This window comes from Seriola aureovittata, chromosome 14 (genome assembly GCF_021018895.1).
Source record: "Seriola aureovittata isolate HTS-2021-v1 ecotype China chromosome 14, ASM2101889v1, whole genome shotgun sequence".
In the NCBI taxonomy this organism is placed as follows: domain Eukaryota; kingdom Metazoa; phylum Chordata; class Actinopteri; order Carangiformes; family Carangidae; genus Seriola; species Seriola aureovittata.
Window position 1 is genome coordinate 26,464,584 of NC_079377.1, and position 25,600 is coordinate 26,490,183.

The 25,600-nt window shown below is 41.6% G+C and overlaps 3 protein-coding genes across 6 annotated transcripts in view; 2 read left to right on the forward strand and 1 right to left on the reverse strand.

Annotated features, from left to right (window-relative positions):
- The window catches only part of ninl (ninein-like), a 55,758-nt gene extending 54,422 nt beyond the window's left edge, over positions 1-1,336 (forward strand). The window contains exon 34 of the mRNA XM_056396067.1: positions 76-1,336. Coding sequence (XP_056252042.1) covers positions 76-267 — 192 coding nt within the window. The 3' untranslated portion in view covers positions 268-1,336. The remainder of the gene's footprint in view (positions 1-75) is intronic.
- gins1 (GINS complex subunit 1 (Psf1 homolog)) lies at positions 923-4,991 on the reverse strand. The gene is made up of 7 exons (XM_056394827.1): positions 4,782-4,991; positions 4,314-4,378; positions 3,377-3,475; positions 2,460-2,550; positions 2,118-2,234; positions 1,961-2,035; positions 923-1,653 (listed from the first exon to the last, which is right to left on the reverse strand). The coding sequence occupies exons 1-7, from the start codon at positions 4,854-4,856 to the stop codon at positions 1,585-1,587; spliced, it is 591 nt and encodes a 196-aa protein (XP_056250802.1). The 5' UTR covers positions 4,857-4,991; the 3' UTR covers positions 923-1,584.
- A 17-nt stretch (positions 4,992-5,008) lies between these two features.
- Positions 5,009-23,503, forward strand: abhd12 (abhydrolase domain containing 12, lysophospholipase). 4 transcript variants are annotated; one of them, XM_056394819.1, is made up of 14 exons: positions 5,009-5,138; positions 7,066-7,240; positions 16,206-16,327; positions 16,729-16,834; positions 16,943-17,062; positions 17,164-17,194; positions 17,277-17,322; positions 17,424-17,553; positions 17,674-17,711; positions 18,079-18,158; positions 18,239-18,321; positions 21,744-21,822; positions 21,944-22,071; positions 22,930-23,503. In XM_056394819.1, the coding sequence occupies exons 2-14, from the start codon at positions 7,068-7,070 to the stop codon at positions 22,964-22,966; spliced, it is 1,173 nt and encodes a 390-aa protein (XP_056250794.1). In that variant the 5' UTR covers positions 5,009-5,138; positions 7,066-7,067; the 3' UTR covers positions 22,967-23,503. The 4 variants fall into 4 exon arrangements, with proteins under 4 accessions (XP_056250794.1, XP_056250797.1, XP_056250796.1 ...); XM_056394822.1 differs by having other exon boundaries at positions 5,031-5,144; XM_056394821.1 differs by lacking the exon at positions 5,009-5,138 and adding an exon at positions 5,151-5,502.
- The last annotated feature ends 2,097 nt before the right edge of the window (positions 23,504-25,600 follow it).

Here is a 25,600-nt window from a genome sequence, read left to right on the forward strand (position 1 = left end):
TCATTTACATTTAATGTTGAGCCGTCCACATACTTTTGTGCACTCTGACTGTGTTCCATGTTCTGTGTTCTGCAGCTGGTGAAGAACAACAAGTCTGCCGCGCTGCTCAAGGATCTGTACGTGGAGAACTCTCAGCTGATGAAAGCGCTGCAGGTCACCGAGCAGCGGCAGAAAAACGCAGAGAAGAAGAACTTCCTGTTGGAGGAGAAGGTCGCCGCCCTCAACAAGCTGCTGAGAGAAATTGTCCCCGCCTCGCTCGCCACGTAGCTGAACATCCGATCAGCAGCTGGTCTGAGATCAGCTTCAAGCCTGTGTGGTTAGCCTAGCTTAGCACAAAGACTGGAAGCAAAGGGAAACTGTTAGCATAGCCTCCATAAAAACAGAATAACAACAACAAACACACACAGATCTTAGACCTGCTCTGACACACGACACACACTCTGACGTGACGAGAAAAATCTGAAGTGGCACAAATAAAACTGAAAAAAAAAACATTATTTTGAGGAAAAGGTTCAAATATTTCAAGAACAAAGTCAAGACTTTATGAAAAAATTAATTTCATGAGTAAAAACAAATTTGGACGTAAAATTGTTGAAGGAGAACAGCAACATTTCAAAATAAATTCATATTTTGAGAGTAAAATGGAGACGTTTGTTTTGTTGTGTTAAACCACTCAGGGCAAAGGTCACCTGACACCTGTCTGATGGAAAGTTATGACTCATTACGAAATGTTTTGTTGTAAAATTAAGACTTGAAATATTATAATATTCCCAAATTACAACTTTATTCTGAAAATCTGTTTTCATGTAAAGATTTTATTGAATTTAAAAAGTTTTTTAACCTTTTTATTCTCGAAACATCAGATTTTTTTTCGAGAACAGTTGTTGGAAACGTTCAGGTGAGATGTCAATGACTCCTCACAGGTGGTGGATGAGCCCCCCCCCCCGAAGCTGCGTCAGAGAAACTGAACACACACACATACACCTATGCATTCCACAGGTGGGCACTACTCTGAAGTATTTCAGCCATGAGGGTATTATGTTACTTTATTTTATATATTTTTATTGTTATTTTTAATGTCAATGTCAAAGTGAGACTTTTATTTTGGTGAACGGTGGAGTCAGGGGTCAGGAGACATTTGAGTGTCTGCAAGCAGCTGCTGTCCTGGTTTCAGTCTGTGTTTTTCCCTCAGAGTGAGACCTCCTGCTCCTCCTCTCCTTCCTGTTCAGGTGCCACAAACCAAACTCACCTGTGTGGGCGTCACCTTGTTGATGTACGATGATGATGATGATGATGATGTCATATGAAAACCATATTAAATTATGTTTTTATCTCACTCTGTGGATCAGCTGTTTATGTATTTGTTTATTTATTCGACTCATATTGTTGTTTGTTTTCTTCACAAACTGACGCAGAGTTTAGAAAAAAACTTTTTATTTTTCGTCACAATAATCCTCAAACTTCGTCCTGGAGGATGTGAACATCTGTGTCGTTTCAACATCTGTCCGCTGTTAAAATAAAGAACGCACATGGAGGGGGTGGGGTTTAGCTCGGTCCTCGTCTCTGCTCTCTGACGTCGAGGCCTCAGGACATGACGTGCTCCAGGACGCCCTGACGAATCAGCTGCTCGCATTTCCACCGTGGCAGGAAGTGCTGAGGACGGAGAGACGGACGCTGACGTGAGGACTTCCTGTGACACTGCTACACAACCACACCTGCCTGAATCTACACCTGCCTGAATCTACACCTGTCTGAATCTACACCTGTCTGAATCTACACCTGTCTGAATCTACACCTGCCTGAATCTTCACCTGCCTGAATCTTCACCTGTCTGAATCTTCACCTGCCTGAATCTTCACCTGCCTGAATCTTCACCTGTCTGAATAATTTTAACTGAAGGTGTTTTGTGTAACTGGTCCCTGGACTTGAGGACTTGAGGATCCAGACTGGAGATTCTCACCTGACTGTTCTTCTTCAGCAAAATCACCGTCCCGTCATCGATCTCAAACTCTCCGTGGTCCTTTAAACACCTCACCTGAAGAACACAGACAGGGCGGAGTCAGCATCATGAGGTCAGACTGGAGCTCAAAGGTCAAATAGCTGACTGAGCGTCTCACTTCGATGTAGAGACTCTTTGGAGGCTTCATGTCCTGAGTGATGTCCAGACCTTCCCCTCCCCCCAGAGAACGCATGAAGGAGGCCAGAGACTTTTTATACTGAGTGAACCACTGCAGCTGAGAGACAGAAACACACACACACACAGACACACACACACACACACACACACATACACACACACAGACACACACACACACACACATCATCAGCTGATTCTAGATTTGAAACAGAAACAAACGGGATCAAATAGAAGCTGCTGCTGAGAACCGAAAACCAAGGATCCTACATTTCCCATAATGCAGCTGGGAGGCACCTTTCATCAGAACCCCCCGCTGTCTCACCTCCTCTGCACACATGTGGAAGCGAACATTGGCTGGAAGGACGCTGCCGTACTCCCACCTCAGAGCTCTGATCCTCAGCAGCCGGTCATACCTCAAAATAACAGACCATTGATTTTATTATTGATTGATCACTGATTATCATTTCCTCACTAATGATGTTCACCTGGTGGTGGCGCTAGACAACAAGAAGTTTCAGTCTGGACCACAGAGGTGACAGACAGTAAGGGAGTGCAGGTCACATGATGTACAGGTGGTTACAGGTGTGTGTGAGGTGTGTGTCAGGTGGTTACAGGTGTGTACAGATGTGTGTCAGGTGTGTGTCAGGTGGTTACAGGTGTGTATACAGCTGGATACAGGTGTGTGTGAGGTGTGTGTCAGGTGGTTACAGGTGTGTACAGGTGGTTACAGGTGTGTGTGAGGTGTGTGTCAGGTGGTTACAGGTGTGTATACAGCTGGCTACAGGTGTGTGTCAGCTGGTTACAGGTGTGTACAGATGTGTCAGGTGGTTACAGGTGTGTATACAGCTGGTTACAGGTGTGTGTCAGGTGGTTACAGGTGTGTATACAGCTGGTTACAGGTGTGTACAGATGTGTAGTCAGGTGGTTACAGGTGTGTATACAGCTGGCTACAGGTGTGTGTCAGCTGGTTACAGGTGTGTACAGATGTGTCAGGTGGTTACAGGTGTGTATACAGCTGGTTACAGGTGTGTGTCAGGTGGTTACAGGTGTGTATACAGCTGGTTACAGGTGTGTACAGATGTGTCAGGTGGTTACAGGTGTGTATACAGCTGGTTACAGGTGTGTGTCAGCTGGTTACAGGTGTGTACAGATGTGTCAGCTGGTTACAGGTGTGTATACAGCTGGTTACAGGTGTGTGTCAGGTGGTTACAGGTGTGTACAGATGTGTCAGGTGGTTACAGGTATGCGGTGAGGCAGCGTTGGTTCCTCAGCAGGCAGCAGTGCCGCAGTTTGATTGAGGGAATGAGTTCAGCTCGACCCTCAGACTTCGCCTCGTTACTGAAAGAGAAATAGACAATTGTTTTATCATCTGAACGCACCTGCAGCTCCAGGAGAGAACACACCTGTACAGGTGTACTGGTCTCCCTTCACTGGTCACCAGTCACATATACAACTGACTTTAATATTGTATTTGTTTTTAAAGCTCTCAGACCGACTGATCAGCTGATCAGTAGATCAACTCACTGATGTAACACAGAAAGAAGCTGAACACTGAAGATTTGACAGTTTTTAATTGAAAAGTTTGAAAAATTATTGATCAATTATGAAAATAGATGAAAATGTTTTATTTTTTGTTGATCAAATAATTGATTAATTGATTCATTTCAGCTCTAGTTTTGCTAATGAATTTATCATTTAATTAATTTTTAAGTATATTTGTCTGGTCTAGTCTTGAACTGTTGGTCCAGTAAAACTAGACGCCTACAGATGTTACCTGCACCTGTATTTACATTATAAAGGACTGTCACTTTATATAACAACTAATCAATTATAATGTTCAAATTAATTAACAGTGAACATAATTATTACCTGCAGTCAAAAATAAAAATAAAACTAGAACTAACCAAAGTTTAACGGAAGAAAAATCTCTTAAAGAGACTCCGTCATTATTTTGAAAACTAAAATATCATATTAGTTTCACCTTTAATGGTGGAAATATCACAGGATCCAGATCCAGCTGTTTAATAACCTTTAAACAAATAAAACTTAAAACAGAAAACTCGCTCTCAAACTCTCATTACATTCTCACTAAATTTAACTACTATTTATATAATTAAAATATGAATATCTGATTTCATATTATAACATGAAATAAGACAGTAAAGTGGTTCCTTACACATCGCTCTGGTTCTGCTCGTACAGAGCCTCCATCTCCTGCAGAACCTGCCGCAGTCCGTCCTCCTGAAACGAGACACGGTGCCGGACTTGATTCAGAACTCCACCGGTTTAATGTTGGTTTATCGTTATTAGCATGCACCGCCTGAGGAGATGACTTTACACATGTATGAGGCTAATATTACCAGCGGACGGATCATTCGGCATAAACAGTAAACGTTACACGACCAAACGTCATCTGAATATTAATAATTTAATGTGAAACTTTTCTAACCCGATCATCGGAGTTCACGTCAGGAGCCGAAATGTGAGTCAGTTTTCTATATTGTTTAAAATCTATTAATAATTTTTCTGAGACGTGTGTATTACTGTAAATAAGCAGCAGAATAAAAAATGTAAGATTTTTAAACGGAGTTTGGCCGGTTCTGAGCTACAGAGACGGAACTTCACCTCAGCGGGGGACACTCACGTTAAAAGCGGGCAGCTGTCCGTCGTTCATCCGGTGAAGTTCTCTGATTAACTCGATGGCTTTCTCACAAAACATCCTGGGGCGGGAAACCACAAACACACGGAGCAGAAATTAATGAATTAAATCTTTATGCTGCCATAAAACCCTGGACTCGTACGGAGGAGGAGGAGGACGTATTCCGTTTCGCGGCTAAATCACCGGAGCGCCGTGTTGTGATCATGTGACTAGATGACGTATCACACCGGAAGCCGGTTTAGGACAAAATCAGCGAAACGAGCCGTCGCTGCTAAACAAGTTTTAACAGTTAAATTTACCAAAGTTATGTTGTGAAGCCGCTGTATCCTCGCAGACTGAAAGGTGAGGGTGTGTGTTTTATTTATATTGATAATTATGAAGGTTAATCAGCTGTTTATCACCGGAAGATCAACGTTTTTAACCCGCGGTGGCATTTCCGTTTAGCAACACCGGCTACAAATAAACCTGTCAGACTGGTCCAGTGGCGGCAAAGAGCCACCAGAGGCGGAAACGGGCTCCGTTACCGGGTCTGCGTGTTGTTATAAAACTGTTAGGAAAAGTGGGTGTTATAGTTCGGTCACGTCGATTCTCGGTGAAGCCGATTAGCTTCGCTGCTAACTTTGTTGCTCCATTTACTGCTGCGTTCAATATCCAAAGGAAAAAACAACTTCTCCAAGAAAACTTGGTTCTTTTCAGGATTGAAATGGTAATTGTTTTTGTTTTACATCTGGAACGTTTCCGTTTTGATTTCACTGGAAGAACTGGTTTAAGTCTAGAGCTGAAACCATTAGTCGGTTCATCATTGACAGAAAAGTAATCGACACCTATTTTGATAATCAATTAATCGTCATTTCCAAGCAAAGGTAGTGAAAAAACGCCAGATATTCTTCCTATTTTTGTTTTATATCATCATAGACTAGATATTTTTAGGCTTTGGATCAAACAAAACAAGACATTGAATGCAGCACGTTTGGCTCTGTGAAGCCATGATAGACATTTTTTTATGTGGCATACATGAAATGATTAATTAATAAAAAAAATCAATAATGTAAGTAATCATAAATTACAGTCCTATTTAATCTAATAGTGGTTTAAGAAGTAATGAGCTTATTTACTGAAGTAAAAGTATCAGCACTACACAGTAGAAATACTCAGTCGTAGTAAGAGTGATAAAATATATTATACAATTATATTATACATGTATAGTTTAGATAGTTGAGTCCAGTGGTTCCTACGTAGGGGTCGCGCCCCTCCAAAGGGTCACCAGTTAAATCTGAGAGGTCGTCAGATGATTCATGGGAGAGGAAAGAAGAAGAAACAAAGATCTGATTCAGTGATTTCTTTACCTTTTATTTTTGTGAAAATATTGAATAAATTTAAATGTTTGAGCCTCAAATAGTTATGTTGTTATAGTACAGTAAAGTATGAGTAAGAATCTTTCATTCAAATTATTCTTTAAGTAAGTTACAAGCAAAAAACGATGGAAACCATTGGTTTAGTGTTGAACAATGTGTTGTATCTATTATGAGATTTCATATTTTTTAATTTTGTAAAATCTTAATGTAAAATGTAACTTGTACCTGCAGCTGTCAGTAGTTCAAGTTCAAGTATAAAGTAACAGAAAATGGAAATACTGTAGTAAATGTACTTGTTATTTTCAACCGCTGACTTTAACTAGAACATAAAAGTAAATATAAATTGGGAGAAGGTCAGAATGTCACATTGGTGTTCTCACTGTTAGAAATTCATATGATTTATCAGGATTGCTGGCAGTTTAATTTTTCTGCCACTTCTTATATATCACAGTGTTAAATATCTGCAGCTGCTCACCAACACACATCAGATTCTGTGAGAGCCCACAGTCTGTTTTTAAACCTTTCTTTTGTTGGACTAATCTTTCGAGGAGCATTTGAAGGCATCATGCACCAGCTCAGTTTTTTTAAATTTACATAAACCGGTTTTGTTTTGGTTGTCGTTGCTCCGACGCTCCCCAGAGACCGTGGACGCAGCACAGTGAGACCACGCGGCTGTGCTCCTGCCCTGTGATTGGCTACGGCAGCTCGGTGCGGATCAGCTGCTCTCTGCGGGTCTCAGTGCGGAGCGCCGAGCAGCTGGAGGCACAGCCGGGACTTCGCTCCTTCCTCACCGGCTCTCACCGCGCCGTCTCCCGGCAGGATAACGGCCTCCTCCCCGCTGACAGGCCCGCAGTGACGGCTCGTCATTCGCTCGGTTTTCTGTCGTTTACACTTGTTTCCTTCAACGTTTCCAGGGATGCGAAAACGGAATAACTCGGTGACTGCGGAGCCTGACAGCGGGACCACCGGCACTCTGCTGGACAGCGACCCGGACCTGAAGCAGCGTCCCGGCAGGGGAGCAGCGGGGCTCGCAGCCGACGACCGGCAGGGCCCGGCAGAGGAGCGGAGCATGGGGAAACCGTTCAGGAGGTAAGAACGGGACCCGGGGCAGGTGTGATAGCACCTGGACTGATTGTTTTTATTCACATGACACAACAACAAACTGATGGAAACATCATAAAACATCATGTTACTGCAGTTTAAACAAAAATCTAAATAATCCGCTGATGTTGAGTCAAATAGTTTGAAGAGTTTCTGTACTGGAAGAAAAGAAATTCAGATTATTCACAAACACAGTGAACAACACCTTAAACTTAGTTCTGATGTGTGTTTACTGCTGGTTCTTATTCAAGATTTATCCTTTAAAAATAATCAATAAAAATAATTTACCATTTACCAAACAAACTGAAGAAACTGAGTTAAGAATCAAACACAGTAAAAATAATAACGTGAAAATGAAATAAATGAAATAATAAATCAAGACATTGAAAAATGAATTGAATGTCTGACACATACAGTATATAATAACATTACAAAATAAATAACATCCGCAAAGGAATAAATAAAATGGAAGAAATAATATAATTGCATTTATAGAGTCTTTACCTTGATATTGGATATAATTTAATATGAATTAAAAAAAAAAAACATTTTTAATATTTTCTCCAAAACAACCTGATAGACAAGATTGTCATCAGAAACTTTATTTGTTTATTTATTAATATGGTTTCACTGAGATTTTTTTAAAGATACAGAAAAGGAGCCGACTTCAAACACCAGATCAGACCAGTCTGATCAATTGATCTGACTCCAGTGAGCTGGTCTGACTGGTTTCATTGAGACTGAGCGGCTGGTCAGACTGGAAGTTGCAGATGAGTTTGAACAGTCTTCAGTTGTGTTTGACCCTGAGACCTCTGACCTCTGACTGACTGACAATGACCAAACTCATTCAATTCACTTTTCTTTTCTTTGTATATTTTTATCTGTCAAATCATCAGTTATTGATCTGATATCAATGAAGATTGATCAGGGAGATTCTGACTCCTGAACCTGACTGAGATGATCAGAGAAAACTCACTTTAATCCTGTAAAACTGAAATGATTAATCAATCAATCAATCAATTAGTTGCTCAACTAAAAATGAATCGGGAACTTTTGATAATGAATTAATTGCTTCGGTTATTTTTTTTGTATCAGAAGGTTAGGGTCAGGGTTGTTCATTTATCAGCATTTTCTCTGTTTTCCACTATTTTAAAGACCAAGCAATGAATGTACTGATTGAGAAAATATTGATAATTGATAATGAAGAGGATCATTAACCCTGCGGTGTCTGGGCAGCTTTATTCCTTCTTCACTGTAGTTCTGGAAAGAAAACTGCAGCTGTAGTTTGGATGAAAGCCGAAACAGACAGAAGTTTGTTCCCTGATCAGCTGATCTGCAACGATCGATCGATTAGTCGATCAACAGAAAATGAATCAGCTACCAGCTATTGTGATAAACTGATTCATTGTTGTAGTTGTTTTCTAAGGAAAATGTGTCGTTTCTCAGGTTTAAACAGAATCTTTTTTATTTTTCTCTGTTGCTTTGATACCACTTTCTGACAGTTCAGATGGTGGTGACCTCAGAGTCCATGAAGGTCAGAGGTCAGCTGATCAGCAGGAAGTTAACAGTTTAACCATCAGTATCGGCTTTGACCCACATTACTTGCCGTAGTTTAGTGTCAGTTCACCTCTAAATAATCTGCTGCGTCCTGTCAGGTGAACGTCGTCAGTCTAATCCTTATTAGAGCGTCTCTCAGATTACACACAGGAAGTCCACCTGAACACACACACACACACACACACACACACACACAAACACTAACCTGCTAACGGACTGAGTGTGTTGCTCTCTCCCCCCACTCTGCTGCTCAGGTGGGACAGGTGAGGATGCACAGATAGTGTTGAGGTAACTTCATCAGTGCAGAGTGATGCTAACGTTAGCCTCAGAGCTAACCTGTCAGACAGACACTCACTCCTCTGAGGAGGAGGAGGTGCATTTGTTTCGTCGGTTGTGTGATCCTCACAGTCGTCAGCAAACACACACGTGACTCCATCATTACACAGTGAGAGGTGGAGTTCTAACATCAGGTGTGGCGACTCGACCAGAACCAGATATACCAGAGAGAACAACAACATGAAACAGAGGAGGAGAAGAGCAGATCAGTCAGAGCGAAGTTGGTCTTTGACCTGCTTTAAATCAGATCATCACCACGGCAACAGATGACTGACACCGAGGAGGAGGGTCCAGAACCAGAGTTTAGCTCTGGATCTTGGCTCTGTTCAGTCAGACAGGAAGTGACATCACTGTGCTGACGTGTGTGTGAGGCTCAGGTCACGGGTTTGATCCCTGAGCGTCATCACTTCTCTCAAACTGAAAGAAGAAGTCTCAGCTTGACTGAGTCAGCGTCTCAGTCCTCACATGACCTCAGGTGACCCCCAGAGTTTTTAAACCCACTCACCCTCCTGACTCTGTCTCCTGACCTCTGACCCCTGACAGTGTATCTGTAGTATTGTGTTGTTTTGGCAGACATGAGCTGCTGCAGATAAAGGAGGTCTGAGTTTCTGTATCTGAGCTGCCGTCATGGATCTCACTCGTTCTGACGGCAGAAAGTCGATTTTGGGGAAATTCAGACTCGACTGTTGATCTTTAACCTCGGAGCTCCGGGTCTGAATCTGTCACAGTCGCCGTCTGATGGGGACAGAGAAGAAGAAAGATCGAAACAGACTTTGGACTGTGTGTGAAAAGTGATGTGTTCATGTTAGTGATTTAAAACCATTAATGAGGGAGGAAACTGTCTGTTGGAGCCATGTGAAGAGTTTGAAGTTGAATTAGAAAAATGTGTAAGTTTGATTATGAATTATGTTCATTTGATTTATGAAATATTAATATTAATTCAAGGAAACTGGCCTTAGGTAGAATATGGTTGATGGATGATGTGATCACCTGACACTCACCTGTGTAGGAGGTGCTCATGTGACGTGACTCTGCTCTGTCTTTGGTTTGTCTATGAGGTGAGATGACGGAGAGAAAAATGAAAGAGTTGAATCAAGTCAAAACCTTGTGTTTCACTTATTTCATATCATTTGATAAATATAGTTTCAGTTATTGAAAGTGTTGTATTTCTGTAAATGCTTTATGAGTGTGTGTCAGTTACTCCACTGAACCTAGCCGAATAAAATGACACACTCTACATGTTTGTTAGAGCACTTGACAAGAAAGCTTTTAATTTGAAGGTCACAGGATGTTCAGCTCAGGCTTGAATCCTGAAATAAATCAGATCAGTTTTTTATGGATCTAAACTCTGATTAGTTTGGAATCAGTAAGTTGATGGTTTGATTTTAAACACCAGACAGGGATCCAGATGTTCTGATCCTCACTGATACTGAGGCAGCAGCTGGATTCAGATCCATGTGTCACATCATAAATAATGATAAATAAAAACATGGCTCCTGCTTCTGTGTCAGAGCTGCTGTCACCTCAGAGCTGATGCTGAGTCTGTCTTCCTGTTTACTTACTCATCACTTCCTCATCGTGTGTGTGTGTGTGTGTGTGTGTGTGTGTGTGTGTGTGTGTGTGTGTGTGTGTGTGTGTGTGTGTGTGTGTGTGTGTGTGTGTGTGTGTGCGTGCGTGCGTGCGTGCGTGCGTGCGCGCGCGTGCGTGCGTGCGTGCGTGCGTGCGTGCGTGCGTGCGTGTGTGTGTGTGTGTGTGTGTGTGTGTGTGTGTGTGTGTGTGTGTGTGCGTGCGTGTGTGCGTGCGTGCGTGTGTGTGTGTTGGGGGGGGGGTTTTCCAGGGCAGAGGACTGACTGCTCAGGTACCCACCGTTGAGATGATAATTATCCTGATGGTTTTACCCCCGTTTCTATGACGACCAGCTTTCAGTCTGATTTACAGTGTGTGTTCAGAACAGCTATACAGGCTTTTTATAAACATGTACTTTTTCTGACTGAACAATGAAAAGATGATTTAATTTAAAATCTACATTATTACCAACAAAGAAGAATTCAAATAGATAGAAATAGAAATAAAAATACTTTATTTTTATCATACAGTAAAAATACAACAAAGTCAGGAAAGTGTTAGTTAAAAAAATTAAAATAGATTCACACACATGAAGCACAGACTGTAAACAAAGATGGCCGTTGTGACATCACCCACAGGTTTCTGAAGCTCAGAGTGAGCTGCTCCACTGTTGCCGTATTGGCAGTGTCTGACCCCGCCCCCTCACTACCAGCTAATTAAAATATGGTCAAAGAGGCGGGCGAGAGTGGAGCAAGTTGTGGCAAGCATACGCTCACCCACCTGCCACTCAAAGAGGCCACGCCCTCAATCCTCTATAACTGTAGTCCTTAATAAAATGTAAACAGGTGAGTTATATAAACAGGTGAGTTATATAAACAGGTGTCATGAAGGAGGAAATTAGCTCTAGAGACCAGAACAGTTTTTGTACCAGGCTGTAAACATGTTGATTTCTGCTGTAAAGTTGGACAGTTTAACATGGGAGTCTATGGGGACTGACTCACTGTTGGAGCCAGACTCTAGTGGTCGTTAGAGGAACTGCAGCTTCTGGTTCTTCAGAGTTGATGCTTGACATTAACACAATCCTAATGTAAATATATTAATGTACAGTGTGTCAGTGAAGTTTGTGTTTTATATCATGTTGGTTTCACATTATAAACTAAACGTGAAGATTCAGAAAAATGTTAACAAGGTATTTTCCTCATTAAATCTACACCTGTATCTTCTATCTGAGATGTTTTTATCATCATTTCAGATCAGGATCTTGAGCCTGTAATATAAAATATAATATAAACAGATGTCCTGTAACCTGATTACTTGTGTTCATGTAAACAAAGGAGTGTTTGTTGCTGAATGTGTCAGAGTTGTTGTTGCTTTGTGTGTGTGTGTGTGTGTGTGTGTGAGTGTGTGTGTGAGTGTGTGTGTGTGTGAGTGTGTGTGTGTGTGTGTGGTGTGTGTGTGTGTGTGTGTGTGTGTGTGTGTGTGTGTGTGTGTGTGTGTGTGTGTGTGTGTGTGTGTGTGTGTGTGTGTGTGGAGGATGCACAGTCATCCTGAGTGTGTGGTGTTGTATAGACCTGGTCTCAGCTCTCAAAATCTTACTGAGCTCATCATTCCTCCTCAGACTAAAGGATGAGACTCTGCTGCATGACAATAATCAATCAATAATCTCTGATCAATAATCTGGCACAGAGTGACGCTGTTTGAATCTTCATGTATCTGAATCTAAGATCAGGTTAAACCTGCACTAGGTGGGACATTAAGAGACGAGTATTTCAAATACAAACTGAGCAGAAACTGCGATGAGTGTTAGCACGCTAACATTAGCTATTTAGCAGTAAACACATGAGTCCAGCTGAGGATGATGGGAACATCAGTAGTTCTGCAGGTGTTTGATCATAAACCAAAGTGTCAGACTAATTCAAATGTGACTTTATGGTGGTGCTAGAGGAAACGTCAGAGGATGATCAGTTATTAGGGTTTATCCTGAGGAGAACATGAACGTCTGAACCACAGTGGAATAATAACCGTCAGAGCTAAAAACATTCAAATTAATAAATTAGATCAAATACATCAGATGTGTCTCTGCTCTACTTCCTGTCTCATCAGCATCGTAGCAGAGACAGTAGAGAAACTGAGACGTCAGATTTCCGTTTATTTCCTGTATCTGTGTGACGTGGGTTTCTCCACCTCCACGCCCCTTTAGGAGACCAGAAGGAGTGTTTTCATTCCGATGGGCGAAGTGAACGAGATCACAGATTATCACAGATTCTTTGGCTTCATAGTCACCAAAGTAAATATTGGACCCAGTTTTCAAAAGCCACATTCTGACATCAAAATGTACTTTATTGGAGACCTGCCTCTGTCTCAGTGCCATACTCTTGGTTATTTTTGGATTGACTTACTTATACAATAAACCATGGATTAAACTTTAAAACTTAAATAAAACTTGTTTCTTTGCTTAACAACTGCTAAAACAGATTATTAGCCTCTTAAATTGACATGACTTTGTACTGGGCTGATCAGATGTCGTTAGCAGATAGAAACAGCGGCAAAAAGGCCCAAATTTGTCCATGTTGTCTCGTCTATTGTTGTATTGTTTTGGCAGGGACAAGTAATCCATCAGTCTGAGCTTTGTGCTGTAATAACAAGAAAAACAGATCCGTCTTTTCTTTCCCAAAGGATGCAGAGAGGTAAGTCTAGACAGGGATAAATTTTAATATTAGCTACAGTCACATTTCATGTCAGTTGCCTTCGCTTGAGGGCGGGGCTGAGGGGGACAACACCCATTGGTGCTGCCTGTAATGTGATGTCTTCTGTAGAGAGGATCTTTGATCGTAGTCATCGTATCGTTAAACAGGTTCTCTGGTTCAGGATCAGGATCCAGCAGCTGCTACAACCGACAGAAAACTAATCTGAACTATTTTCATTAATGTTTTTTTAAAGCAGAACTTCACTGGTTCCAGTTTTGTACATGTGTTTATATTGTTTTACTCTTCCAACATATTAAAGGAGCTGTTTCTAAGTTTTACTATTTCTACGTAGCTAACGTTAGCATTAGCAACTGTTTACTGTGCAGTCTCACCAAGAGCTTCAGCCACTGTTGTGTTTATTATATAGAGGTTATAACACGTTCTCTGAGCAGCTACGTCTGCAGGTCAGACTGGAGACTACGTGCTAACAGTCCGACCAGGCTCCAGCTAGCTTCTAGCATGCTAACTTCAGTAGAAGAAGAGAAGTAGAAATAGAAGCAAAATAAGAGTGTTGTTTTCCACCTCTGGAGACAGATGTTGGTGAATAAAGAGATGAAGTTTACAGCGTTTCTTCTAGTCTGGTGATTAAATGGATGCTAATGCTAATGCTAGCTATGTAGCATTAGCAACAACTTACAATTAGCTGCTTTAAACAGAATCTCTTTGGTTTTTGTGAGTCAAGAGGTTTGAAACATCTCCTCAGACTCAGCAAACCGCCATCTTGTAAACCAATCAGTGAATTGAAAAAATAATCAATAAAATAATTGATAATTAAAATAATGATTAGCAGTAGCCTGTAGTCCAGGTCCTCCTCCACACACCTCAGTCCTCCACTGCCAGTTCTGTCTCTGGTGACTGACGGGGTTTAGTACGTCCTGCAGCCTTACCCCCCCCACACACACACACACACACACACACACACACACACACACACACACACACACACACACACACACACACACACACCTCCCCCCTCTCTGCGGTGGGCTCACCTCTGTGTGACCTTGAGGTTGCAGCATGCAGCTCCACACCAGCTAATAATACTGCAGGCTCTGTGCCAGCTGCTGCTGGACACACACGTTATACTGACCACACACACATGCACGAAACGCACGTGCACACACACACACACACACACACACACACACACTGTGGTGCAGGGATTTAATGAAGGATCAGATCTGAAACACTGATTTTGATAAAAAACAGTTTCTTCTTCTTCATGGACAAACATCAGAACTGAGAACAGTTGATCTGATGGAGGAGGTGGACGTGTTGGATCTGTCCTCTACATGTCCTTTACTAGTCCTCTACATGTCCTCTACATGTCCTTTACTAGTCCTCTACATGTCCTTTACTAGTCTTGTACATGTCCTCTACATGTCCTTTACTAGTCCTCTACATGTCCTTTACTAGTCCTCTACATGTCCTCTACATGTTCTTTACTAGTCCTCTACATGTCCTTTACTAGTCTTCTACATGTCCTCTACATGTCCTTTACTAGTCCTCTACATGTCCTTTACTAGTCCTTTACTAGTCCTCTACATGTCCTTTACTAGTCCATGTCAGCATCAACACAAAAACCAGGACTTGTAATTGATTCTGAACTGAATATTATTTTACACACAAACATCATTAAATTATTTCCAATCATCTCAGAAACATCTAGAAACCTGATCTGAGCCCTGAACACACTCTGTATCTGACACAGCAGTTTATCACCCAGGTCCCTTGGGTCCCAGTAAAACCTTCAGGTCCCAGTAAAACCTTCAGGTCCCAGTAAAACCTTCAGGTCCCAGGAAGTTTTAGGATTGATTAATTAATAATTTGGTCTTTTTTCAATTGTTGCAATTAAACTAACATGATGAGGATTCAGGTATAAGACCATTTTTAATGATGTAATCAGGTTGAAGACGTTGTTTTAATCAGATTACTGGTCTCTAACATGGAGAAGTTTCACTCTGAAGATGCAGAGTCTGTTCACATGAATAATTCAAGTCCTCAGACCTGGATCCTGTAACAGCAGCAGTGTTATCAGAGCTCAGCTTACACACACACACACACACACACACACACACAGAGAGCTTGAACCTGTCGGGACTAAAATAAACTGAGTGTTGCAGCAGAAAGTGAGAAATCGAATCTGGAGATTAAAGATTAAAGAGGTTGCAGCTGTTTGAACTTGATCATTTCCTCTGATGATTCCTGATGGTTCCTGTTTCTACACAGTCCAGATCCAGGTCTGGGAACTGACAGATCCAGGTCTGGGAACTGGATCTGGATATAAATGGATGGACCAGGCTCAGGTTCACCTGGATGTTGTGAAACTCCTCTTATATTAAAACATAATGATCATGTTTTATGAATGATGACTGTGTGTTGTTGATGTTCAGTCTGAAATGTTGGTGTCATAGTCGGAGCCCGTAACAACACGGAGGCCCAATAATTCATTTGAATGAGACCGAGAGGAAACAGGAACACCATGTTTGTCTGCTCTTGTCGTTGGCTTTTAATGTTTTAATTTTTGTATGATTAAATCTTTTCACCACAATTATACTGTTTTGCAAATGATTTGTCGGCCCAGTTGTAAGAGCTTCGCGGCCCACCAGTGGGCCCCAACCCACAGATTGGGAACCACTGCACTAGACGATAATTGAGATTATTTGATAAAAATGATCAGCTTCCAAACACAGAGACAGAAGGACAGGAGTAAGTCCAGTCTGATGTGGACTGTGTTGTGTCCTCAGGTTGGGTGTGGTGGGGAAGCTGAAGAGGATCCTGCTGTGGCTGCTCGTCGTCTACGTCTCCATCCCCTTCATCATCAAACTCTGTCCATCCATCCAGGCCAAACTCGTCTTCCTAAACTTCGGTGAGTGTGACAAAGGTTTCCCTCCTTCAGCTGCCTCCCTGCTTTACTTTGGACACACTGATACAGAGATTGTAAAGTGTAATCTTAAAACGACTGAACTCAACACTCACTTTAAACCTTAACCCACCTACGACATGTTGTTTGTGGTTCCACGTTTGTCCCTGAAGGAGCTGAGGAGCAGAACCATAATTCAGTTTGTTTCAACAGGTTCCTGGTTCTGAGCGTTTTGGATCTGGTTCTCATTTAGATCCAGAGGTCAGCAGGTTTCTGTTTCTGACACCTGATAGAGCGGGGACTCACAGAGAGATTGACAGCAGGTGTAACAGAAGAAGTGTGTCAGTTAGCAGCAGTCGTCATGTTACCTGTCAGTGACCTCTGACCTCTGACCCCTCCCCATTCAGTGAGGATGCCGTACTTCATTGACCTGAAACAACCTCTGGACCAGGGACTGAACCACACACACAACCTCTACCTGGAGCCTGAAGCTGGACTCAAGGTCGGAGTCTGGTAAGACACACACACACACACACACACACACACACACCCAAACAAACAAGCCTATGACAGGTTCAGGTGGGCGGAGCCTGTAAAGCAGGAAGTGTATGTGTGTTGCAGGCACACAGTTCCTGCTCAGATGTGGAGAGAAGCTCAGGGGAAAGAAGGCGAATGGTATGACTCCACGTTTAGCTCCACCCACCCCGTCATCCTCTATCTCCATGGAAACGCAGGGACTAGGTGACCCCTCCCACCCACACACACACACACACGCAAACATCTGCGTCAGTCCCATATTGTCATGTATGACCTTTGACCTTTTTGTTGTTGTGTTTGTGCAGAGGAGGAGACCACAGAGTCCAGCTGTACAAGGTGAACACACATACACACACGTTCATGCTGATCACCACCAGAGGTCACATGACTGACCTTCTGTCTGCCTGTCTTCCTTCAGGTCCTCAGTTCATTAGGCTACCATGTAGTCACCTTTGATTACAGAGGTGAGAGACTGACTCGTCCACACATGAAGAAACACACCTGCTGCTTTAACACTAACAGCTGACGTGTGTGTGTGTGTGTGTGTGTGTGTGTTTGCGCGCAGGCTGGGGGGATTCGGATGGCTCTCCATCGGAGGGGGGGATGACATCAGATGCTCTCTTCATCTATGATTGGCTGAAAGAGCGTCTGGATAAAAAGCCACTTTATATCTGGGGACACTCTCTGGGGACAGGGTAACACACACACACACACACACACACACACACACACACACACACACACACACACACACACACACACACCTGCACATAAGGTCAGTGATTCAATCTGATTGTTTGTCTCTTGTTTTGCAGAGTTGCCACAAACCTGGTCAGACGACTGTGTGACAGAGGTGTGACACACACACACACACACACACACACACACACACACACACACACACTCTTCCAGCTGCTTTCCCTGTTAGCTAATTGATTAGCTTAGCTGTTTAGCTTCTCCTGTTAGCCTCATCCACATCAGTACAACAGGTGTTCCACTTCACCTGGACAGTGTTAATGTACCATCATTCATTTTCACATTTCAAGGTTTTTAAATTTTGATTCTCAGTTCTTTGTTTATCTGAGACTCAGTCTAAAAGATTAAAGATTCACTTAAATCCTCCTGTTGATCAGTTTTCAGTTGAAGAATTAATATTAAATATTAAACATTACACATTGAATATTAAATGACTGGACTCATATTGATCCTTGTGTTTTCAGGAAGTCCTCCTGACGCTCTGATCTTAGAGTCTCCATTCACCAACATCAGAGAGGAGGCCAAGAGCCACCCCTTCTCCATGGTAACACACACACACACACACACACACACACACACAGCGGACAGGGTGAGGTGTGTATTTGATGTGTGTATGTTTCTCAGGTGTACAGATACCTGCCCGGCTTTGATTGGTTCTTCCTGGACGCCATCACAGCCAACAACATCCGCTTCGCCAGCGACGAAAAGTAGGTGACCTTCAGCCTCAGCAGCTGTGACATTAGACCTTTGACCTTTGACACAAGCATCACAAGCTCGACTGCCTCAGTTCTCTTTCCAGAAACTGATGAACAGCAGCAGAATCGACAGCTTGAAAAGCAGAGCAGAAGTTTTAACTTCCAGACTCAGATTCAGACTCACAGGTCGTTTTTTATTGGGATAGAGGCAGTGAGAGAGTGACAGGAAGGTTGGGGAGGGGGAGGGGGAGGGCCACGGGTTGGACTCGAACCCACGGCCACTGAGGTCAGGACTCAGCCTGACTGGTTCGTGCTCTACCAGTTGAGCCACTGGGCGCCAATCTTTCTCTCCCCATGAACTTTTGTCCGAAGCTCAGACACTTAAGTTTAATTCAGTTCTCAGGATCTTCTCTGTTAGAGTTTAATCAGGATCAAGACATTTGAAAGAAGTTTTTGAAATTCCAACTTTTTTAGGAACTCAGAAACTTTTTTCTTTGTTTTTCAAGTTAAGAAACTTTTTTTAGAAGTTCAACAAACGTTCAGGAGCTCTTGAAATGTTTTTGGTCAGGAGCTTTTTGAAGAACTTATGAACTCGTTGAAAGTCAGAACCTTTTTTGAAGTTGCAGGAACCTGAAACTCTCAACTTAGTCTGAGCTGCTGCAGGTTCTGGTCCAGGTCCAGATAAAGTCTGAGGGTTAAAATCTTAGTGAACTGGTTCTGGACCAACAGCTGATTAGCAGACTCAGACAAAGTCCACAACAGACTGATCCCAGGAATGTTTATTTTCGTATTACAGCTGGTGACCTTTGACCCTGCAGGTGTTTCCCTCCCAGATACTAGAAACAGCAACACGTCTATCAGCTGCTAAAAAACACATGATGATAAATAATAAAGTTTTAGTTCATTAAAATGAAATCAGTTGTATTGATTAGTTTCTTCCCTTTTTATAAACTCCACTGTTTATTGATCTTTGATGTCACACATGTACCATCACTATCACTAACACCATCATCAACACCATCATCATCACTGTAGCGTTAACGCTATATTTAATGATTTACTCTCGTTGAAATGAGGCACCAGTCCTCTAGGAGGACAACAATGAATTACTTCATTGCCAAATTTATCAATCTCATATCGGAAGCCATGACTTCTCGATTCAATGGATCTCCAGTCTCTACGTCAAAAGAACACAACAGGACAACAACTGGGTGTAAATAAATGAGTTTATTTAACTAAACTACAGAGTAAATGCAAGGTGTAATAATCATAAAGATGAAAATAATAATGAAATGAGCAGTGTGATGAGTTGGCAATGGTGGGAGAGAATATGTTATGGCTATACACTATGACTATACAGCTAATGATGCTACATCTAAGAATTAGGTTTGATGATTAAATATTGCTATATTTCGACATCAACCCAGCCATGAGCAGAGTGTTAAGACCGGCCTACTGTGAGTTGCGCTGTAGCTGGAGACCCTCGGCTGGAACCCAGGCGGCTGTGGTTGCCGTGGTAACCCTGGAGACGCGGGGTCTAGGTGGATTCTCCTGGAGGCCGTGTCCCGTTATCACGATGACGGATTCTGCCGGTGTCTCAGCGGTTCAGCTCTGGTGGAGTTTGCCAGGAGACTTTCTGTCTCGGGCCCTCTTGATTTCTGCTCGGCTTCTCTGCAGGAGGTCGTGCAGATGTGTCTCTGCTGGCGTCTCTTGCGGGTTGATGCGAAATAAACTCTAATGCTCTTCTCTTTGGTTGGATAACTTTAGAGGAGGCTGGCGTTGACCAGATGACTCTAAAGTTGTCAAAATCTTCAAAAAGGAAAACTTGATGATGATTAAAAGTTACAAAATTACTCTGAGGCACTTCTGTTGCTTTGGTTCAGTTGGTCTTGATTTGGCTTATAAAAATAAAAGATCGCGCATGTAGACAAAAATCATGTTACTTGGAGCTTGTGGCAAAGAAAAATAAAAGACGCGAAAAGTGCAAAATGACTAAGAGCCATGAGTTTGTGGCGAGCAGCTTAGAGCTAAGAGTTTCCATGGCTACAGAGCCGGGCTTTGAGCCGGGACTCTGAGCTTTGAGCAAAGATCTCAGCTTCTAGTTTCTGCATCGTTTCTCGCTTCTCGCATCTTCTTGTCGTCCTGATTTAGGCTTAGGCCTGGTTTTGGCTTCTGAACAGGCTTAGAAAATAGGCTTAGAAAAAGGGGCTTTTTTTGGCTTCTTGGCTTAGAAAATTAGGGTTTTTTTTTGGCAATGTGTGAATGGTTCACGACTGTTTTATCCCCTGGGGGCTGGCGCATGTTTCCTGGGCGTCACCCATCTTCTCCTGTGTTACCACTTGGAGAAGAGAGTAATTTTCCACTGAACTTTTAGAATAATTTAAATCTAGAGTTTACTTATAAACTCGCACATCCTTCTTCCACCATGACCACAAAACATTAAATGGAATAACATAAAACTACTTGCACTAATAGTAGCAGAGAGGAGTAATAGGAGTGTTGATTTCATATTACATCCTTCAAACCTGGAATTAATTATGATACAAGTGGTTAATTGATCAAACAACAATATAAACATTTCCCAAAGCTAATAATCTATACATATGGATTACACAGCAGTTCTTCGACTGTAACAATAATAATAAGCACATTCTGGATGTCATGTAGTGTGTTACCTTGTGTGAAGGGTGCTGACAGTATGGTCACATGAAGGACCTTGTCTTAAAATCTACATGTTACATTTCAAACATTCTATGGGATAGAAGTTTGGGATTAAACTATTACATAGGAACATCTCATGAGTTAGAGAATAGTTAGATATTTAATTTTACATTCATCCTTTGATCTGTGTCTGTGAAGAGAGTTCTGCTGGTCACTACCCAGGATTGGAATGTGGGTTGTAGTTTATGACTCTTATCTAGAGAGGGACAGAGGAAGAGAGGTTGGTGTGTGTGTGTGTGTGCGTGTGTGTGTGTGCTCATGCATGGCACAGACAGGCCAGGATTCACACCTTAGTGTTAATCAGTCCTTTTTGTTGTTACTTGTCCTATACAAGAAACAACCAAATGTCACTTCTCCAGTTATCTGGTGTCCATTGGTTGATCCCCTGGAGCTGACCCTTTGATCTTTGGTATGGTTCTGTGTCGTTCGGCCATGCTACCAGCATGGTCTGTTTGTGAAGGAGGGGTCTTTGGTCTCTGTTCCCTATCAATCTGATAGTTTGATGGTGGAAAGAGTCGCAAAGTGTCAGTTAGGGGTCCGTAACTCTGCATGTCCTTATAATGAACTTCCTTAATGGCTTTTGACTGATGCCAGGCCACGTATGTACGCTACATCACCATCACTAACACCATCATCATCACCATCATCATCACCATCATCATCACCATCATCATCACCATCACTGTGTCTGACTGTGAATTGTGTCTCCTCAGTGTGAATCACATCTCCTGTCCTGTGTTGATTCTCCACGCTGAAGACGACGGTGTGGTTCCCTTTCATCTGGGCAAGAAGGTATAAACAACAACATTTAATAAACGTGTTCTTGATGCTTTTATTTTACCCGACACTGTGTGAACAGAAAACAATTGAACCAAACCCCCTCCTCCTCTACCTCATCTTCCTCCTCCATCAGCTATACAACATGGCCTCCCAGTCAAAGAGCCTCAGTGGTCACAAGGTTCAGTTCGTTCCCTTCTCATCGTCTCTGGCCTACAAGCATAAGTTCATCTACAGGAGCCCAGAGCTGCCAAACATCCTCAGGTATCTCCTCTGTCTGTCTCCCTCCCTCCCTCTCATAGGTAACCTGAGTGATGACAGTAAGATGACACATACAATTTTTATGTTTATATATGTATATGTATATATGTGTGTGTGTGTGTATATACATATACACATATATATATATATATGTATATATGTGTGTGTGTGTGTATATACATACACAGTATATATGTACAGAGATAGATGTGTGTGTTTATATATGTGTATATTTGTATACGATTACATGCAGTTATATACGTTAAACTGTGGCAGGCAAATCAAATTTAATCTGAATTTAATACTTCAGTTAATAATAAATTACTACATTAATGGGAAAACATTTATTTATAGTTATTTGCATATGGGTACTTGATAGTATAGATGTAAATGTATATGTGGTATGGAGATGCACATGATACACATGAACTATACTGTCACTCACCCTGTTGATTTTTCTGTGAGTAGAAAAAAAACATCAGATTAAAACGTTTGTGTCAATATTTAAAGAACGAGAAATGTTGAATGTTTCATTAACATTAACTGACACAATAAAATATTAAAAAACAAGTCAAATATCATCTTGACTTTTAAGCAATCAATGTTGGATGGATGATCATAGATCCCAGACTCGGCCATCTGTTCAACCCTAGTTTATACTCACGGTACTGTCAGAATGGTTTCCATTGGTCGTTTTAACAATTAAATTTAATGCAACAAATAAATATGGATTCACTTCACTTCACGCCCACGACTACACCCACTGAAATGAATTCATTCTACACCAGAAGTTTCAATATCGTGTTTTTGTTTGGACCCTGAACTTGTTTGTTTGTTTGTTTGTTTGTTTGTTTGTTGCAGCGATTTTCTGGGCTCAGCTCATCCCGACTCACAGTGAGAAGGACGACACACACTCTCACTGCACCACACACACTCTTTACTCTTTGTTTTCAGTGTGACCAATGGGACTGAACACACACACATCATTCCTTTTCTCTCCGTTAGCATTCTTCACACACACACACACACACACACACACACACACACACACACACACACACGCATGGGGTTGGCTTCACAGCACACAGGTTATTGAGCGTTTTTACGAACTGTAGAGCGAAGACAAGGACGAAGATCAAACCAAACTGGACGACAGACGGAGCAACATGAAGTGAAGAATCTCTGTTTTTATCTTTTTAATATTTTATCATCACAACCCGACACACACACATACACACAGCGAGAGCTCGACTCTTTTCAACGTGTGTGATTAATTTCTGGTTTGTTTGCGTTGTCGGTTTTTACTCTCTGGTCCATCTGATCATGTTTGACTCTGGTTTCTGGAGGATTCAGGGTCTGGGTTGTTTGTAAAACTTCTCAGTTTGAAGGCCTGTTATGACTTGAATTATGAATTAAATATTTCTTGTTCTATGTATCTGGTTTCTGTGTCTTTCTGCCCATTTGTCTATAACAGTAACGGTCTAAAACAAGTATGTGATTGATAAACAGCTTTATGGCCATAAAGGGTTACAGTGCAAGAAAAGGCTATTTTCAGTAAAAGACATCAGCACAGTCGATACAGCACTTAATGAAAACTGACAAAAGCTTTTCAGTTTGAGTCAAACTGACTTGAGATAGATACTTTATTTATCCCTTAGGGGAAATCCATGTGTCCATTAGCTCATTGTTGATGACAATAATAAAAACAGTTAATAATAAATAAACAATAATAATTACATTAGTCCACTTCCTCTGGCTGAGGTGTTGTATAGTGTGATGGCAGTGGGAACAAAGGATCTCCTGAACCTCTCTGTTCTGCAGTGAGATGAGACGTTTGCTGCAGCTGCAGCTGCTTCTCTGTCCTGCCAGGATGTTGTGGAGAGGACGGTTATTGTCCAAGATGGCCTCCATCTTACATTGGATGCCTCCCTTCACAACAGTCCTGAGTGAGTCCAGACTCCTGCAGCACCGACCCGGCCTTTTGGACCAGCTTGTCCAGTCTCTTTGTGTTTGTCTGACATGCTGCCGCCCCGCAGACTGCAGCATGAAAGAGTTACACTGGTCACCACTGACTGATAAAACGTGCAGCATTTCACTGCAGACGTCAAAGGACCTGAGCCTCCTGAGGAAAAAGAGCCGGCTCCGCCCCTTCAGGTAGATGGCATCTGTGTTACTGTCCAGGTGCACACCTAGGTATTTATAAGTGTGCACCACCTCAAAGTCCTTCACTCGAAAGCTGACTGGCTGAAGGGCCTAGACCTCCAAAAGTAGATGACCATCTCCTTGGTCTTGGAGGTGTTCATAAGGAGGCAGTTCTTGTCAATCTATTCACTGAAGGCCATCGTCAGATCCCTGTACTCCTCTTCCTGTCCGTTACGCGCCACAAAAGCTGTGTATTTTTGGCTGTGGGAAAACTCAGACTTGTGTTTAAAGTCTGCTGTATACAAGGAGAACAGGAACGGAAGAAGGCATAAAAAGTCATGCTGTAGTAAGGCAGAAAAAGTAAAAAAAAAAATGAAATGGTATACTGAGGCATAAGAAGTCAAAAAACGTCATATTATAGTCAGGCATTAAAAGTCAGAGAAAAGACATAGTATAGTTAGGCATAAAAAGTTAAGAAACATCATATAAAGTCATAAAAAGTTATTAAAATGTCATAGTTTAGTAAGACATAAAAAGTCATAGTATAGTAAGGCATAAATGTCATAGTATAGTAAGGCATAAAAATGTCATAAAAAATTCATCATATAAAGTCATAAAAAGTTATTAAAATGTCATAGTTTAGTCAGGCATAAGTAGTCAGGCGCCCCATGTGTAGAGGCTACAGTCCTCGCTGCAGTCGGCCCCGGTTCGAGTCCCGCATCGGACGGCCCCTCGCTGCATGTCATTCCCCCTCTCTCTGCCTCCCCACTTCCTGCCTCTCTCCACCATACTGCCAAATAAAGTCATTAAAAAAAAAAAAAAAAAGCCCAAAAAAATCATAAAAATATCATAGTATAGTAAGGAATAAAAAGCATTGCTTATAATATTGTAAGTGATAAAAAAAACATAGTATGGTAACACATGAAAAAGTCATTGTACCGTAAGGCATAAAATCGTGATAGTATAATAAGAACTAAAAAGTCATAGTTTAGTAAGACATAAAAACTCATCATATCGTAAGGCATAAAAATATAATACAGGCTTAAAAAGGAAGAAAAAAAGTTATACTATAATAAGTCATAATATGTCATAGTATAGTAAGGCATAAAAAGTCATTGTACTATAAGGAATGAAAAGTCATTAAAAAAGTCATAGTATAATAAAGCATATGAAGGCTAAAAAATTGTATAGTGAGGCATAAATAGTCATAGTACATTAAGGATTAAAAAGTCATAAAAAGTCATAGTATAGTACATTAACAAGTCTATATTATAGTAAGCAATAAAAACATCATAGTACAGTTAGGCATAAAAATGTCATAGTATAGTGAGGCTTACAAATTAAGAAAAAAGTTATACTATACTAAGTCATAATATTTCATTGTAACGTA

Coding starts and splice junctions, on each gene's coding strand:
- abhd12 (XM_056394819.1), top strand. CDS start 7,068: ATGCGAAAACGGAATAACTCGGTGACTGCGGAGCCTGACAGCGGGACC. Junction 17,063..17,163: donor CATGGAAACGCAGGGACTAG/GTGACCCCTCCC, acceptor GTGTTTGTGCAG/AGGAGGAGACCACAGAGTCC. Junction 17,195..17,276: donor ACAGAGTCCAGCTGTACAAG/GTGAACACACAT, acceptor GTCTTCCTTCAG/GTCCTCAGTTCATTAGGCTA.
- gins1 (XM_056394827.1), bottom strand. CDS start 4,856: ATGTTTTGTGAGAAAGCCATCGAGTTAATCAGAGAACTTCACCGGATG. Junction 2,036..2,117: donor CAAAGAGTCTCTACATCGAA/GTGAGACGCTCA, acceptor TGTGTTCTTCAG/GTGAGGTGTTTAAAGGACCA. Junction 1,654..1,960: donor TGCTGAAGAAGAACAGTCAG/GTGAGAATCTCC, acceptor CTCCGTCCTCAG/CACTTCCTGCCACGGTGGAA.